The 14924-nt window shown below is 46.3% G+C and overlaps 1 protein-coding gene across 14 annotated transcripts in view; it reads right to left on the reverse strand.

Moving 5' to 3' along the window:
* The window catches only part of PLEKHA7 (pleckstrin homology domain containing A7), a 214422-nt gene that overhangs the window by 91821 nt on the left and 107677 nt on the right, over window positions 1-14924 (reverse strand). Inside the window, exon 1 of one of the 14 annotated variants that reach the window (XM_058546064.1) lies at window positions 10303-10371. The exons of 11 other annotated variants lie outside the window; for them this stretch is intronic. In XM_058546064.1, coding sequence (XP_058402047.1) covers window positions 10303-10340 — 38 coding nt within the window. In that variant the 5' untranslated portion in view covers window positions 10341-10371. Of the gene's footprint in view, window positions 1-2227; window positions 2337-3733; window positions 4145-10302; window positions 10372-14924 lie in introns of those variants that run through there. 2 more of the 14 variants (XM_058546060.1, XM_058546062.1) reach the window with 2 other exon arrangements.

Here is a 14924-nt window from a genome sequence, read left to right on the forward strand (position 1 = left end):
TGTCCTATCACCCTGTCTCAAGATGCATTTAGCAGGTACAGACAAATCCCCTGAAATACCTGTTCTTAAACCTGAATTGCCACCTTGCTCCTTGGTAGTGATGGAGATGGCCTGGCTGGGAGCCAGGTGGCTGGTTTCAATGAGCACAGAAACTTTTCTCTCTTCCATACAAGGACTTCTGTTTCTCTTCAGGCTACTGAGAAAGTAACTTGGCAAACGAGGTACAACACAACCCAGCCTTTATTCTCAGGCCCCACTCTTCCTCCAGGGAGCAGTCCCTCCAAGTTTATCAGCAGCCAACCTCACCTAGAAGACCAGGGAGCATAGACGGAAGGTGGTAGGGAAGGATGATTCCCGTGAAGGCAGGCCATGGGTAATCAGCCACGGAAATAAGCACATCTTCACAAGCCCTGGGCCAGGAAGGACTTGGGTTAGGCCCTAAAGAAGTCTGACAGCAAACCCAAGAGACTTGATAAGAGAACAGAGTGAGAACCAGGAGGAACTGGAGATCGATTTGAACTCAGCATAAGGAAAAGCCCACCTACAACCACAGACAGGGCAAGCCAAAATATAAACGGCTCTTATAGTTTCTTGTAATGTTTTTGCAAGATTAATTTTCCATTCATACAGATTTTGACTATAATGTGAGCAGTGACTCTGGCTGGTTAAACATAAAGGTTCCAATTACTTAGCACGGCAAGAAGTTCTGGAGTTATGTGAATGGTGCTCAAGAGTGGAGGTCAGAGCACCCTGATAAATCAGGTTTTCTGACAGGGGTGGTATTGGTATGCTGAGAGTGTGACAGATCTGCTCTGTCAGCACCAGCTCTTATCTAGCCCATGCTATAAAGAGGAGAAGAAACAGCTCCAAATGTAAGGAGAGTGTCCGGCCTCAAAGCCTAAGGAGGGACTCTATCAAGGCTCTTCTCATTGGTATGCTCGGCAGCATTTGCCACTCTGGACCTTCTGGCTCCTCAATGCGGCTCACGGAATATTGTAGAAGAGTCACCTTGCAAACCTGAGGCCACATTCAGCACTGCCTCCAGGCTTGTTAAGGCACTTACTATCTTTGTTCTAATTCCCAGTGTCTTAAGAAAACCAGGGATTCTTGGTAACTTAATAATGCTCTTAGTTAGATCCAAAAATTGGTAACTGAAATCCAAGAATGCAAGAAATTATCTCCCCCTCTCCTTCAGTTTCCACTTGGGCTGCAGAGTAAACAGCATCTCCACAGTCCCTCAACATTTCTTAAGCTCTTTTTGTTTTATTTAACACTTACAAAATTGCTCATTTAGTGCAAAGTGTCACTGTTGTTCACATGGTGTTTCCTAAGGGAGCTGAGAATCTTACTGAAGTGGTCTTGAGAGCTTGTACTATTTCGAAAATGTCAAGATTTTCAACAGCCTGCTGCACATGGGCATTACTCTGACAGGCCTTTCTTTCAGAAGCAGGCGAATCCATCCTTGATGAGCCAACATGTGGTCCCCCATTCTCTCTCCCAGCGAAAGCCATCAACACAGCACTAACCAGCCTCCTTCAATATCTGCCCTGAGCAACAAGTCAGCCCAGGGAACTGGAGTCAGAAGATCTGGGTTCAAACTAGAACAAGCCACCTCACCTCTCTGAGCCTCAGCTCTTCTATTTGCAAATAGGGAACAATAATAATATCCTTCCAAAAGGTTGTTGTGAGGGTAAAATGAGGGAACATACATGCAAGGGCCTCGCACATGCCTGGCGTGCAGAAAGTACTCAGTTAACATTTGCTGAACCTGACTGTGCCTTGACTAGGGAAATGATTAACAGGCATCTACATTTTAACAGGGCAAAAACAGCATGAGCATCCTCCCCCCACTCCCAATACTCCTCCAGGCTTCCCTAACAGCGTCACTTCCATTAACAGCATCACTATCCAACAACCTTGGAGTCATCTTCCATTCCTTTCTTTACCTTAACCTCCACACATAGTATATTAGCATGTCCTGTTGCCTCTACTCTGAATTCATCCACTTCTCTCCATCTATATAGCCAGCACCCTAGTCATCTCTTGATAAGATACTGCAACAGCCTCCTAACTGCTCCTCCTCCTCCCACCCTGGACTCCGTACCACCCATTCTCCTCACTGGCAGCCTGATTGATCTTTTAAAATGTAAGATAGATCATATGACATTTCTCCTTTAAACTCTCAACAGCTCCACGTCACACATACAATACAATTCAAAATCCTTACCTTGGCTTACAAGATCCTAGACGATCTGGCCCTGCCCAGCTCCGTCCTCTTCTTGTACCACTCTCCTGCTTCCCCATCCTGCCCCAGCCACACCGGCCTCCTTTCTATTCCATGATCACTGGGCTCCTTCCTATTTAACAACCCTTGTACTAGCTCTTTCCCCCATGCTCTCATAACTGGTCTCCTGTCATTCAGACCTCAGCAGAATTATCACCATCTCAGAGTCCTTCCCAGCCACCCACTGAGGTAGGCTCCCAGTCACTTCATATCACATCACCCTATTTTAATTATTACTGTTATTTTTCTTACTTAGGGATAAGTTTGATTATTCTCAGTCTCCCTAACTAATATGTGTATTCCAGGAGAGCAAGTACCTTGCCTGTCTTTTCACTGCTATTATCAGCCTATAAGTGTCTGGCACTATTATACTTCCTGAATGAATGAATGAAAAATGACTAAGGAGGCTCCTAACTTAAAGTGAGGCCATGCTTCCAAACAGGCTAGCTAACCCTACAGAATTCTGGACTCAGGTAATAAAGAGACAAGAACCCAAAGGGTCATAAGCCATCAGAAGGCAGTGGCTTCTGCTCTTACAGCCAGAGGAAGAAAGAATGAGACACCAACATGCCAAGAACGCTCCATCCTTGGCTCTCTCCCAACTGTATTACAATATAATTTGGAGAAATTAGCCCTCCCCTGCAACTTTCTCCACTCCTGCAAAGGAGAGTTTATATACTCGACAGAGAGAATCAAAGAACGGAATGTAAACACCCAAGAAAAAATTACTGAGTGATTAAACACACACAGGAGGATAATACAAGCATCACCCGTATCTCCCTTTTGTGAACTGGGCGAGTATTTGGTGTGAAACCTACAATTTGGTGACTGATTATATCCTTTCTCATACTGCTCTCTGCCTATTTCATGTTTGTTCTCCTCCCCCTCACCCCTACCTCCAGTAGGATCCTAAGTTTCTGGAGGGCTGGGAGCAGTCACTCACTTATTTCTCTTACATGTCCTGCATCACAGAACAGTAATATCCATGGAGTAGGCACTTGAATCCCCTTCTCTCAACAGCCTGAGCACAAACACACGTCACCTCTAGGGAGAGGCTGTGCAGAACCCACCTCATTGTCTGATTTCAGCAACCCAACGTATCACAGATCCCCCAAGAGAGAGTTGGGGAGGCAGGGGCCCACAGGCTCTGATAAAGGATCGTCCAGCTAGGCTGGGAGACTCCACCAGCCCTGGGGAGCATGGCACAGACCAAGTAAGGGCCTTCCACACTGACTCCCACACTGTCCACACCAGACTCACTCACCCACCCAACCAGGCAGAGACACTGAAATCCAGCCAAACCCCAGACCCACCACCTGGAGGGGCAGTCAGGAACCGCTTTCCTCACCCAAAGGTGACAAAAGGGGCAGAGCCTGGCACAGACAGAGCCAGGCAGGAGACAGTCACAAAATTAACTGAGTGAACACAAAATTAACCGAAAGCTCTCACATCTTGCAAAGAGAGGTCTGTCCTTTCCAAACTCTAGATTTAACAGACTGAAGTCTTCCAGCATGATTTGAAAAGCTCTCTATTTCATTAGGCTCTCCAGATGTTTTCAGATCCATTCGGTGGCCAATTCATTTCATAAATTACCTCTTCTGACCCAGTAACCCACAAACTCATCTGTAAACCCAAGTCTGCTGCAAACCCGTCTTCTTCCCAAGTTCCCACATGGGGGCCCAGAAGTTAAGATCGCTACTTGGTTAACAGTTTTAATTTTGGCTTCACAGGACCTCAATAAACATAAAAAGATTAAAGCCAAACTCCGATAGAACGAGGAAATCAAACCCAGATAGCCTTCCCTCCCCTAACTTTTTTAAAGGAAGTTGGCAGAGAAGCAATGTACTAGGAGTTGAGGTGCCAGCTTTGTTACTACCAACCAGTTCCACACCCCCAAGCAAATACTCAGCCTCTCTGGGTCTTGGTTTCCTCCTCTGTCCAATGAGGGGATAGGCTCTCCATCTGGAGAGGCCACATGAGGCCTGCAGAGCATGAACCCCAGGCTGTTGAGAGTCACAGAGACTGGAGTTTAAATCCCAGCTCTGCCGCACACTGGCAGTACACGACCTTGAATGAGTTAGTGACCTTCTTGAGTGTTGGTTTCTTTATTTGTAAAAAGAGAAGACAATTCCACCCTGCAAGATTGTTATGAAGAGTACTGATAACATGCCCGGCCTACAAAAGACACTCAAGCTTCAGTGCCTGTTATATTTTTCTTTGGCTAGCTCTAAAACTCCACTCTAATAGAGTTGCTTTGCCTTTTCCCATGTTACAAACTCCAGTATTATTAGCCTGCTGTAGGACAGAGGCTCAAGAACACATTTTCTTCCTTTTGAGTTAAGGCACAACACCCAGCCTGCTGTTTAAACTTCTATTTAAAGAACTCACCTGCCAGGCAAAGTGGATGAAGATCAACAGGCGCCTTCCTTCAGCCACACTCCTGTCTCTCATTGGGTCGAGCCCCGTGGTTCAGAAAGTGCAGCCCAAGGAAAACCACCTCCCCAGCAGACTGCGCTGAGCCAGGGACACACACTCTACCCAAGATTTAAAACCTCATGGGAAACATTTTCGACCTCAGAGAACACCCAGTTCTATGCTTCTGTTTAATACTCTTCAGTAAGTCAGGTTCCTCAAGTGTAAAATGAGAAGTCTGGACCAGGAGAGGTTTCAGGGATCTTCCAGCTACAACATCTTAAGACGCTGAGGTTCATCTCAGACTAGTTCCAGAGCCACAGACTGAAATGTAACAACACTACACATAACTGAAAACACAAAGGAACAGGCAGAACAGCTGTCCTTGCCAACAGAATATCCTTTGGAATGACATCACAGAGGTGTAGTTAATGACACTTTTGTCCTATTTATTCCCTATTAAATTGGATTGTCTGGGTTGTTTTTTTTTTAACTGCTCCCAACCAACCTGTCGAAAACTCCCTTTCTCTCAGTCATTACCTGACTTGCATGAATCAGAATATATCACAGCAAACTGAATCCCTACGAAACCAGTACAGGACTAACCTGCTCTCCCGTTCTCGCTGAGAAAGGCAGCAGTCACACTCACTCTCTCCTCGAGCTCCATGTTCAGGATTGTGTCTTCCCCAGCCTTGGCCTTATGAAGACTCAGTCCAGATCAGACAGGGAGGGCGGCCCGGCCACCTGTGAAGCGGAGGCTCCCAGCCCGCCCACAGGCTCTCTCTCAATTTTGGTTTTGGAGCAGCTGCCTCCCAAGGTGTTACAAATTCAGCAGCCACTTGCTCCTACTCATTCATTCTCCTTCCTCCCCACCCCCCATGCAAAATCTGGCAACGACGCAGGAACACAGTTCCAGCTCTGAGTCACAGCCCTGCTGTAGCCAAGCAGAACACCGGCGGGGAGTAAACAGCGAGGCACGCACTTTGTGTCCCCAGGTCCTGAGTCTTCTCTTCTTTGAGACTGTGGGGTTGGCTGCCTGTCTAGAAGCAGGACACAAGAAACATCTCCACTTATGACCTCTGGAGTCAAAAGAAATTGCTCACTCGGTTTTGCTCTGCCACACGGAGGCTGAAATCAGCCCCAAAGCTGAGCCTTCGGTGGAGAAATGATGGCTCCTTTATCACTATTTCACACGGTCAGAGCAGAGAAGGAACCGAGCAGTTACAAGCCACCATACCCACTACCCCTGGTAACAATCTATGATTCTTCCATTACTGTTTGGGATCGTTAAGGTCCTCTCAGCATCAGTTTAACCATGGGGCCCCCACTCCCAGAACAGGCCTGGACAGGAGAAGGGGAGAGGAGTTAGAAAGGGAAACTAAGGGTTCAAGGTACCTTTACTGCCTGTGGCTTTACCGCCACAGCCTCAGATCAACACTGTGGCTCTTCAAGTCCACAAGTACGTACATGTAGGCTGCAGGTCACAAGGCAGGTGACCACTTGAAATATAAGCTCCCCGGGACAAGAACTTCTATTTTCACAGTGATGTTCCAATGCCTATGTAGTGCCTGGCACACAGGAGGTGCTCAATAAATATTTGTTGAATGAAAAAAAAATACAGGGATGGTGTTCTGATTCTACTTGGGATGACAGTTTTACTAAAACCTGTATCCATTACCACCATTTTTTCCTTTTTAGAAATTTCCACATCCTTCCTAACTCCTGCTCCTGCCTGTAGGGAGTGTTCCATAAATCCTTAAATGCAGAGATGATTTACTGTGAAACTAATGAAGCTCACGCTCTAGGGCCCCTCATTTTCACAAGCCCCTTCCAAAGCCTTAGAAGGGCCCTAACAACGTGATTACATGCTTTCTGCAATTTTATGTATTTTTAAAGAAGGCCTCCCAAAATGTATAAACATCAAGCCCCACAAAATTTAGATCTGCCACAGCAGAATGAAAAACCCACAAGCCATCCTGACAGGTCATCTGACTAGGGCATTTGACAAAACTTATTTTAACCACAGACGAGATAGGCCCCAGCCTACAGACACATCCTCATCTATCCCAAGTCAATTGCTGTAAAGACTGGATTAGGTCTAAGAGCACAAACTCCATTCAGCCAACATTTATTTAGCCCTCCAATGTGCTTAGCACTCTGAGAGCTTTGGGGTAAAACAATGATTAGAACATAATTATCCCCATCGAATAGGAGTTTGCAATCCAATAGAATAAACTGATATGGTCATAAATAGATACAAACAAATATATATTTTATATATTAAACGTAAGCAATATATGTATACATAACTACAGATTAGAGTGGGTGCCATAATATAAAAGTAAAGCAAGGTACATCTATCTGCGAAGTATCAATCTGCTACGTACAATAACCCTAGAAGATAAATCGTATTATCCCCATTTTAATAGTGATATTGAGGCCCAAAGGGGTCAAGTGCCATCCCAAGGCCACAGAACTACTAAGTGGCAAGCTCAGAATTCAAGCCCAGATCTGCCTGACTCCAAAAGCGTGGGCTTGTTCTTAGTGGCTACACTTCAGCCAACGGCCAGTCGCTCCACAGAACCTCTGAAGTGTCTGGGGAGACATGCTGGCTTCAGAGGTACAGTAACCACATCGAGCTCTGGCAGAGGTCGGCCAGCTTCCAAAGCCTACACTCCTGGGAGAGGAGGAACAGGAAGTGCCACGAGCTTATTCATCAGGTGTATAGATATCACCCTGTTCACCAGGCAACACCCTAGCAGGGATCAGTGACGGCTACCTGGGAGCCAAAGGAGGCCATGTGACAGGCTCCCACCCTGTGGCCCTGCCTCTAAACTCCTGGTCCTTGTTGCCAGACTGATTGTGTTGGAGCACGGCTCTCAGCCCATTATCTCCTGTTACACACCCTCCATGGTTCCTCACTGCTAAGGCCTCCTTCTCTCTCACCACTTCCCTGTACTCTCGGCTCCTGCCAAACTGAACTGTTCCCCAGTCCCCAAGTCACCCTGTCTTTCCTACCCTTCAGTTTGGCTTCTGCTGTCCTCTTCTCTTATGAATTCTGCCCAATTCTCAAAGCCCTTTCTGTTCCCAGGCGTCCTTCCTGATCACTCCAGGCCACTCTGCTTTCTTCCTTCCTCAATACTCTCAGCGCTGAAGGCTTACACTCTTTATACAGCAAGTATACTTCCCAACAACTCTATTCATTTTGCCTTCCAAAAATTAAGTACTCCGTGTTACAGAAGGGTATAAACTAAAAAAGCAGAAGTTCCCTTTCTTGCCTCCAATTCGGTGTTAATCTCAGAGGCAATACCTTTACCAGCTTCTTGTGTACCTTTGCTTTTGTTTTCTGCCTTTATGAAATTTTTATGCATTTAAATTTTTTTTGTAAGCATTTTTTTTGAGATTTTTTAAATATATTTTTAATTTATTTTATTTTATTTTATTTCCCCCCCAAAGCCCCAGTAGATAGTTGTATGTCACAGTTGCACATCCTTCTAGTTGCTGTATGTGGGACGCGGCCTCAGCATGGCCGGAGAAGCGGTGCGTCAGTGCACGCCCGGGATCCAAACTCGGGGCCGCCAGCAGCGGAGCGCACGCACTTAACCGCTAAGCCACGGGGCCGGCCCTGTTTATTTATTTTATTTATTTATTTTTTGTGTGAGGAATATCAGCCCTGAGCTAACACCCATGCTAATCCTCCTCATTTTGCTGAGGAAGACCGGCTCTGAGCTAACATGTATTGCCAATCCTCCTCCTTTTCTTTTTCCCCCCCAAAGCCCCACTAGATAGTTGTATGTCATAGCTGCACATCCTTCTAGTTGCTGTATGTGGGACGTGGCCTCAGCATGGCCGGAGAAGCGGTGCGTCGGTGCGTGCCCGGGATCCGAACCCGGGCCGCCAGTAGCGGAGCATACGCACTTAACCGCTAAGCCACGTGGCCGGCCCTATGCATTTAAAATTTTATATGCACACCTTTTTAGAAAAAAATTCACATAAATAGAATAAAAGCATACATATAATTCTATAACTTGCTTTTTACTTTACATATCTTGGATTCCTCCATATCCATATGCAAGGATGAACATAAGCAGTCCCCTCCACACACAGCACACCTAGGACCAGTGTACCAGACCAGACCAACCCAGAGACAGAGATGACCTGGGAGCCCATCCCACATGCCAACCTGCCCCAACATGTATCAGAGGCTTCAAATTGATGACCTACAAATTGATGACCTAATTCGTCCCCAAAATTAGTTTTATTTGAGCCATACAGATTTTAAAAATGGAGCCTAAGTTTAAAAAGTGGAAAATTTCATGTAAAAATCCAGCTCACCTTGGAAAAACAAAAACTGTGGCAACACTGGGCTCCCATGAGAGGTGGAATGGCCTTTCTAGTTCACTGCAGTCCCCACCACTCCCTACTGCTTCCTGATGTTGAGGGTGTACACCTAGTGCTATTTATCATCACACTTCCATTTCTAATTTTCTTATAAGAGAGAAACTTCTTTGTACCCATATCTCAATCAGAATTTGGAAAACAAAAGATAAATGGAGTGGACTGAGTATTCCAAAAGCAAGTTGGAGAGCATAAACACAGGCTGCTTTTTTATCTGCTAAGCCTCTAGCGACATCTGAGTTTGCAACCCTATCTTGTACCAACACCACCGATTCTGGAGAAGATCTTCCTTTTAGGAAGGAGATCTGTTTTAAAGAATAAGGATTTCTTGCAGATGAGTAAGAACTAAAAGATGGCAAAAATAGTCCAAAAATTTTCCTTCTCACAAAAAAATCTTAGAAGAATCTTCCCAACAAGTAGACTTGCCCTTAGCCTTCCCTGACTGGTCTCCCGAAGAGGTAAGCCCCAAGACAGTCAGCAGACTGCTTCTTCTACAGAGTGAAAAATCCAGAGAGGCACCGCCAACCGTGCTGTCCCTAAAGAATCCAAAAGAAGAGAGGTACCAGTGGCTGCAGCCCCTTAGGGACACCCACAGGGGCCACTGAGAGCAGGCGAGGGCTCCTACAACAGAGAAGCATTTGACCAGGTGCTGCCTGGACAAGATCACAGACCTCCTCCAACCTGAAAAATGCACAGTCTACTGTCGTGTTTAGAGCACAGGCCCTGGAGTCCAGCCCTCAACAGCCACTCACATCATGGATAAAGATACTGCTCCAGAAAGCAACTTCAAAAAGTTGCCACTGGGCCGGCCCCGTGGCTTAGCGGTTGGGTGCGCGCGCTCCGCTACTGGCGGCCCGGGTTCGGATCCCGGGCGCGCACCGACGCACTGCTTCTCCGGCCATGCTGAGGCCACGTCCCACATACAGCAACTAGAAGGATGTGCAACTATGACATACAACTATCTACTGGGGCTTTGGGGGAAAAAAGGAGGGGGATTGGCAATAGATGTTGGCTCAGGGCTGGTCTTCCTCAGCAAAAAGAGGAGGATTAGCACGGATGTTAGCTCAGGGCTGATCTTCCCCACACCCACACACAAAAAAGTTGCCACCATCTTTTAAAAATAACTGCTTCCACTAGGTATTCAAAGACAATCTTAAAAGACCCCCAATTACTAGATGAGCAGACCTGAGCGATACTGCATTACTTACCCCCAACAACAATATGTGACATAAGTATATTCATTCATTCATGTAACAAATATTTGAGAGTCCACCAGATGCCAATCCTATTGTGTCTTACACCTGAAAGGCAAGTAATCAACAAGAAGGAGGTGGGTATTAACAGCTTAGTCTCCATATCCTGTCAGAGATGAACAAAAGGACAGTTTTTCAGATTTTAAGATTCCTGAATGATAATATCGTCTTAGTCAAGAGCTGTAAATTCTCAATCAGCTTATTAAACCAATTTGAGACCTATTTTATCACAAAGGAGAACCCTTGCTTTCCAGAAATCACAGTATTAAGAGCTGAAAAGGACACAGGGCTCACCTCACCCAACCTCTTTGTTTTACAAATGAGGAAACTGAGATCTGGGAGGGTTAGAGAATTGCTCAAGGTCATAGTTATTGCTAACCATAAATTAACACTAGGTTCCTGAAAACAAGGATTATGAAAAAAACATCATACATTGTTTTAAAATTAACTTCCTGTCTTAAAATCCATCTTTCAGTGACTCATTTCCACTAACAAACATGAAAAATATATTTTAGAGATAGGAATACTTGTGTCCAGTCAAAAGACCTTGCATAGAAATCCAGTGTCATTGGTTTGGATTCAAGCGGCATATAAAACACACACAGGGGAGAAGGCTATGTGAAGACAGAGGCAAAGACTGGAGGGATGCATCTACACGCCAATGAATACCAACAATTGCCAGCAACCACCAGAAGCAAAGAGACAGGCATAGAATGGATTCTCCCTCACAGCCTCCAAAAGGAACGCATTAATTTCAGACTTCTGGCCTCCAGAACTGTCAGAGGATAAGTTTCTGTGGTTTTAAGCCACCAGGTTTGTGGTAACTTGTTACAGCAGCTCTAGGAAATAATACAGAATCTGTATTACCTCAGTGGCTTTGATTTACTACAAACTCAATTAGTCAACAGTGTAGAAAAGCTGTCACAAAGCCACTAGGACCCTGGGACTCCCTTAATAATAGTATGAAGTCCAAAACAAGGGAAGTAAAAAATGTTCTATTTTGAACTGATCAGACTCCACTCAAATCTTGTGTGCACTTCTGATAACCACACCTCCAAGTCAGAATGGAAAGCTGGAGCATGTGCAAGAGAGACAAGCCAGAACTGTGAAGGGCACCAATGGGTCAAAGCCACATGGCTGAAGGAACTGGAGTTTGATGGCCTGGGAAGACTCAGAGCACATGACCATTATCATCATCTCTGAAGAGCTCCCATGAGGAAGAGTAATTTGATTTGCTCCCTGAGGCCCAAGATGGTAGAACTAGGATCAGTGGGTGGAGTCACTGGGAGGCATATTTTTCAAGGAATTAAGTGTCACAGTGTCACCGAGTGGCCTGTGAACACCAGGCTGGCTGGCTGCCTCCTGCTGGTGGAAGTTTTCAAGCCCAGGCCAAAACACTGTTTGGCAAGATGTTGCCAAAGAAAAAACACAAACCCAGGCCTGCAATCTGCCAAGATGACCTTATGCTCCTCTCTAGCTCCATGAATCTATTAATCCATGAAATATACCATTTAGCAATTACGTAAGTCAAGAGATTTCTGAAATACATGGGTGGGATGAAGAGATCCTGAGCATGAGGTGATATTTTGGTGGGAAACCAAAGAAATAAGGCCCTGTACAGAGCTATGGCTGAGAACCTAGGCCCAACTCCCAGGAACTGGCCACAGGAGCAGGTGGTCACAACCCTATAGTGGAAGCTGGGTTAGGTTCCTTAAGCCCCATCTCACAGGAAGCTTACACTGAGATTGACAATCCCTATGTCAAAGCTTTTTCTTTTAGATACACAGCTTTAATAGTCCAATGTAGCCAGTATCCATTAACAAACCACTGGGACTACGTTAAAATAACAGTCGCCATTTCCTGAATACCTACCACTGCACCTGCTTGAGATGCTTGCATGTATTACGTCTAACAGTCACTTCAACGCTGCAAGGTATCTTAGGAAACTGAGGTTAAGAGGACTTAAATCATTTGTCCAAGGCCATACATTTCAGAATGACTTAGCATTCCCGTTAGAATCCAAGTCCAGAAGCCAAACTCTTTTCCTGCATCATGATGTCTCCTCTGTCTGCACCCTACTTCAGGCATTTAATTTGTTGAAGGTAAATAATCACAATACCAGGCAAGTGGGAAGCAAACAGGTGGCTTTCCTTCTCTGGGCCTCAGGCTTCTCACCTGTACAATGGGAAAAGGTTGGAGATGATGAGCACAGGAAGCCCTTCCAGCTCTGATGCCTGGTGCTGCTCTACTAGATTCCTTTTCTCCCTGTCCTTCCACACTGATGGGGCTGAGAAAGTGGTGACAGGGGAGGCGGTAACCCTCTGGTACTCACCACAAGGGGGACACAGCTAGCAACTTTTCCCATGCTGCCTTGAAGTCAGGGCAATCACAGAAGGAGGAAACCAAGACAGGCACAAAGTCGGCCACATGAGCTCACTCACAGGTGTGCAGTGTGGAATGACCCACATAAACCATGACATTTAGTACTTGACTCCATAACCAGGGCTGTGCTGTAAAGTATCAGCACACAGATCTGAGGGCTAGCTGTGCCCAGAGCGCAGGGGACATCCATGAGGAATTAAAAGCACAGGGTCTTTGTTTGGAAAAGATAAAGCTGTCAGAGGCGTGTAAGAGGTCAAGTAGCCCAGCCACATTCCAGTGGGAGGAGCCTCCTGCAGCTGCTCCGCACAGCCTCCATGCTGTCCTGAATTGGTTAGGGCACCCTTCCGCCCTCCACGACTGCTTTCTCATATGCCCGCTTGGGACCTCCTAACGCTGCCTATTTCCCAACTGCCCCCCTCTCAGGGTCTTCTAGCAATGGTATTAACAGAACCAAGGGACTCTGGAGGCCCAATCGCACAGGGCAACTGGCCCAGTATCCCTCCATCACCCAGAGAAGGGAGACCATCCTACCCTCTGTGCTGGGGCAGGGGACAGGGAGAAGGACTCCAGACGTCCGGTCAGGGAGGGGCTCCCTCTGCCTATCTCACTTCTAGAAAGGAGCAAAATGGGATGATTTTGGAAACCCCCCACCCAAACCAGTTTCCTTCTCAACTTCCTAGTGATGCCCATTCAGGAAAGGAGCCCCAGGTTGAGGAACACAGCAGGAAGAAGGCGTCTGACCCACAAGACACCGAGAACACAGACTTTCCAGTGAGCAAACCACTGAGCCCCGAGAGAATAGCCTGACAGACTTTTCTGGTTTTATTCTACCATTTCTTTCTTTCTTTTCTTTTTGGTTTTGGGGGGGCAAAGCAGGACTGAGAGGGGACGGGCAGGGGAGAGGCATCAAAGTCAGTGGAAGAGTGTGGGTTTGGAGCCAGAACTGGGTGGGTTCCAGTTACAGCCCCACACTGCCAGTGTGGGCTTTGTGACAGACCTTCTAAACAGTTCCTGGTTTCAAGGAGGTGAATAAGGGTAGCCAGTGTTATCAAGGTCCCCTTTCCCTAAAGAAAACCTACTAGCTCTCCACATCCCTAAATAGAGGACCCACCACACCAGTGTGCCAGACTTCTGCAGAGAGCCAAAAATGCGTGCAGAAAGGAGGGATGGTGAAGGAAGAACCACAGGAGATAAAAGAGAGATATCCATAACAGTACCTTCAGTGAGCGTATTATATCATACCATATCATATTCTAGACATGCTGCAGGCACTATCTCATGCCTTATTATAATCCGAGGAGCTGGGTACTATTATCTCCATTTTACCCAGATGAGCAAACTGAGGATGAGAAAAATTAAGGAGTCTGTGCAAGATTACACAACTGGATAGGGGCAGAGCCAGGATTCAAACCTAGGTCCACTGACTCCAGACTTGGAGTCAAAGGTTGGACTTTTCCCCACGAAAATGAGATGGCAAAACCAGCTCCTTACATTTCCAAGACAAGAGGAAAACTGTGGTACCGGGTAAGGGCTTAACAGAAGAAGCCATTCTTACCAGAATCTCCACGCTCTGAAAATAAATCACCAGCCCTCCACATCCCTGTCTGGAAGTCCCAACACCCTGGTGTGAGTACCGGCTGAAAGGCTGAAGGTTAGAGCCCAGAACTTGTTGGTGATCTTTAACCCAAAATGACTCCTATCTTTGAAAAAGCTAATGTAAAGGAAATGGGGGTGCAAAACCTCCTTGACTCCTCACTTGGGAGACAGCTGCACCTCACTGACTCCGAATTACACATTTAAACTGCGCTTCTCCAGATCCAGGCTCAATTCCCCAACGTCAAACTATGTCTGGCGGGGAGGGATGCAGACTGCAGAGAGAGAGCTCAGCGGATCACCTTCTCTGCTAGTGATGGTATCTGATGCATGTTAAATGCCTCCCTGCAATTCCTCAAGTGTCTATTAATCAGTGAACCAGGAACACGGAGGGCACCAAGGAAAAATCTGCCATTGCAGGGAAAAAAGCAGTTGTGAAAAGCCTCCTTACTGATGCACGAAGACTTCTAAAGCCAAGGTGACGCAGTGATAGTAACAGCCCGCTCACTGAGACACTTGGTCCCATTGGCCACAAAGCAAGACATTTAAAGAGCCCTCAACTAAAAGGGGCAAAATCCACTGCTCCCCAGTCTCATCTGGAC

This window comes from Diceros bicornis, chromosome 7 (genome assembly GCF_020826845.1).
Source record: "Diceros bicornis minor isolate mBicDic1 chromosome 7, mDicBic1.mat.cur, whole genome shotgun sequence".
NCBI classification, from domain to species: domain Eukaryota; kingdom Metazoa; phylum Chordata; class Mammalia; order Perissodactyla; family Rhinocerotidae; genus Diceros; species Diceros bicornis.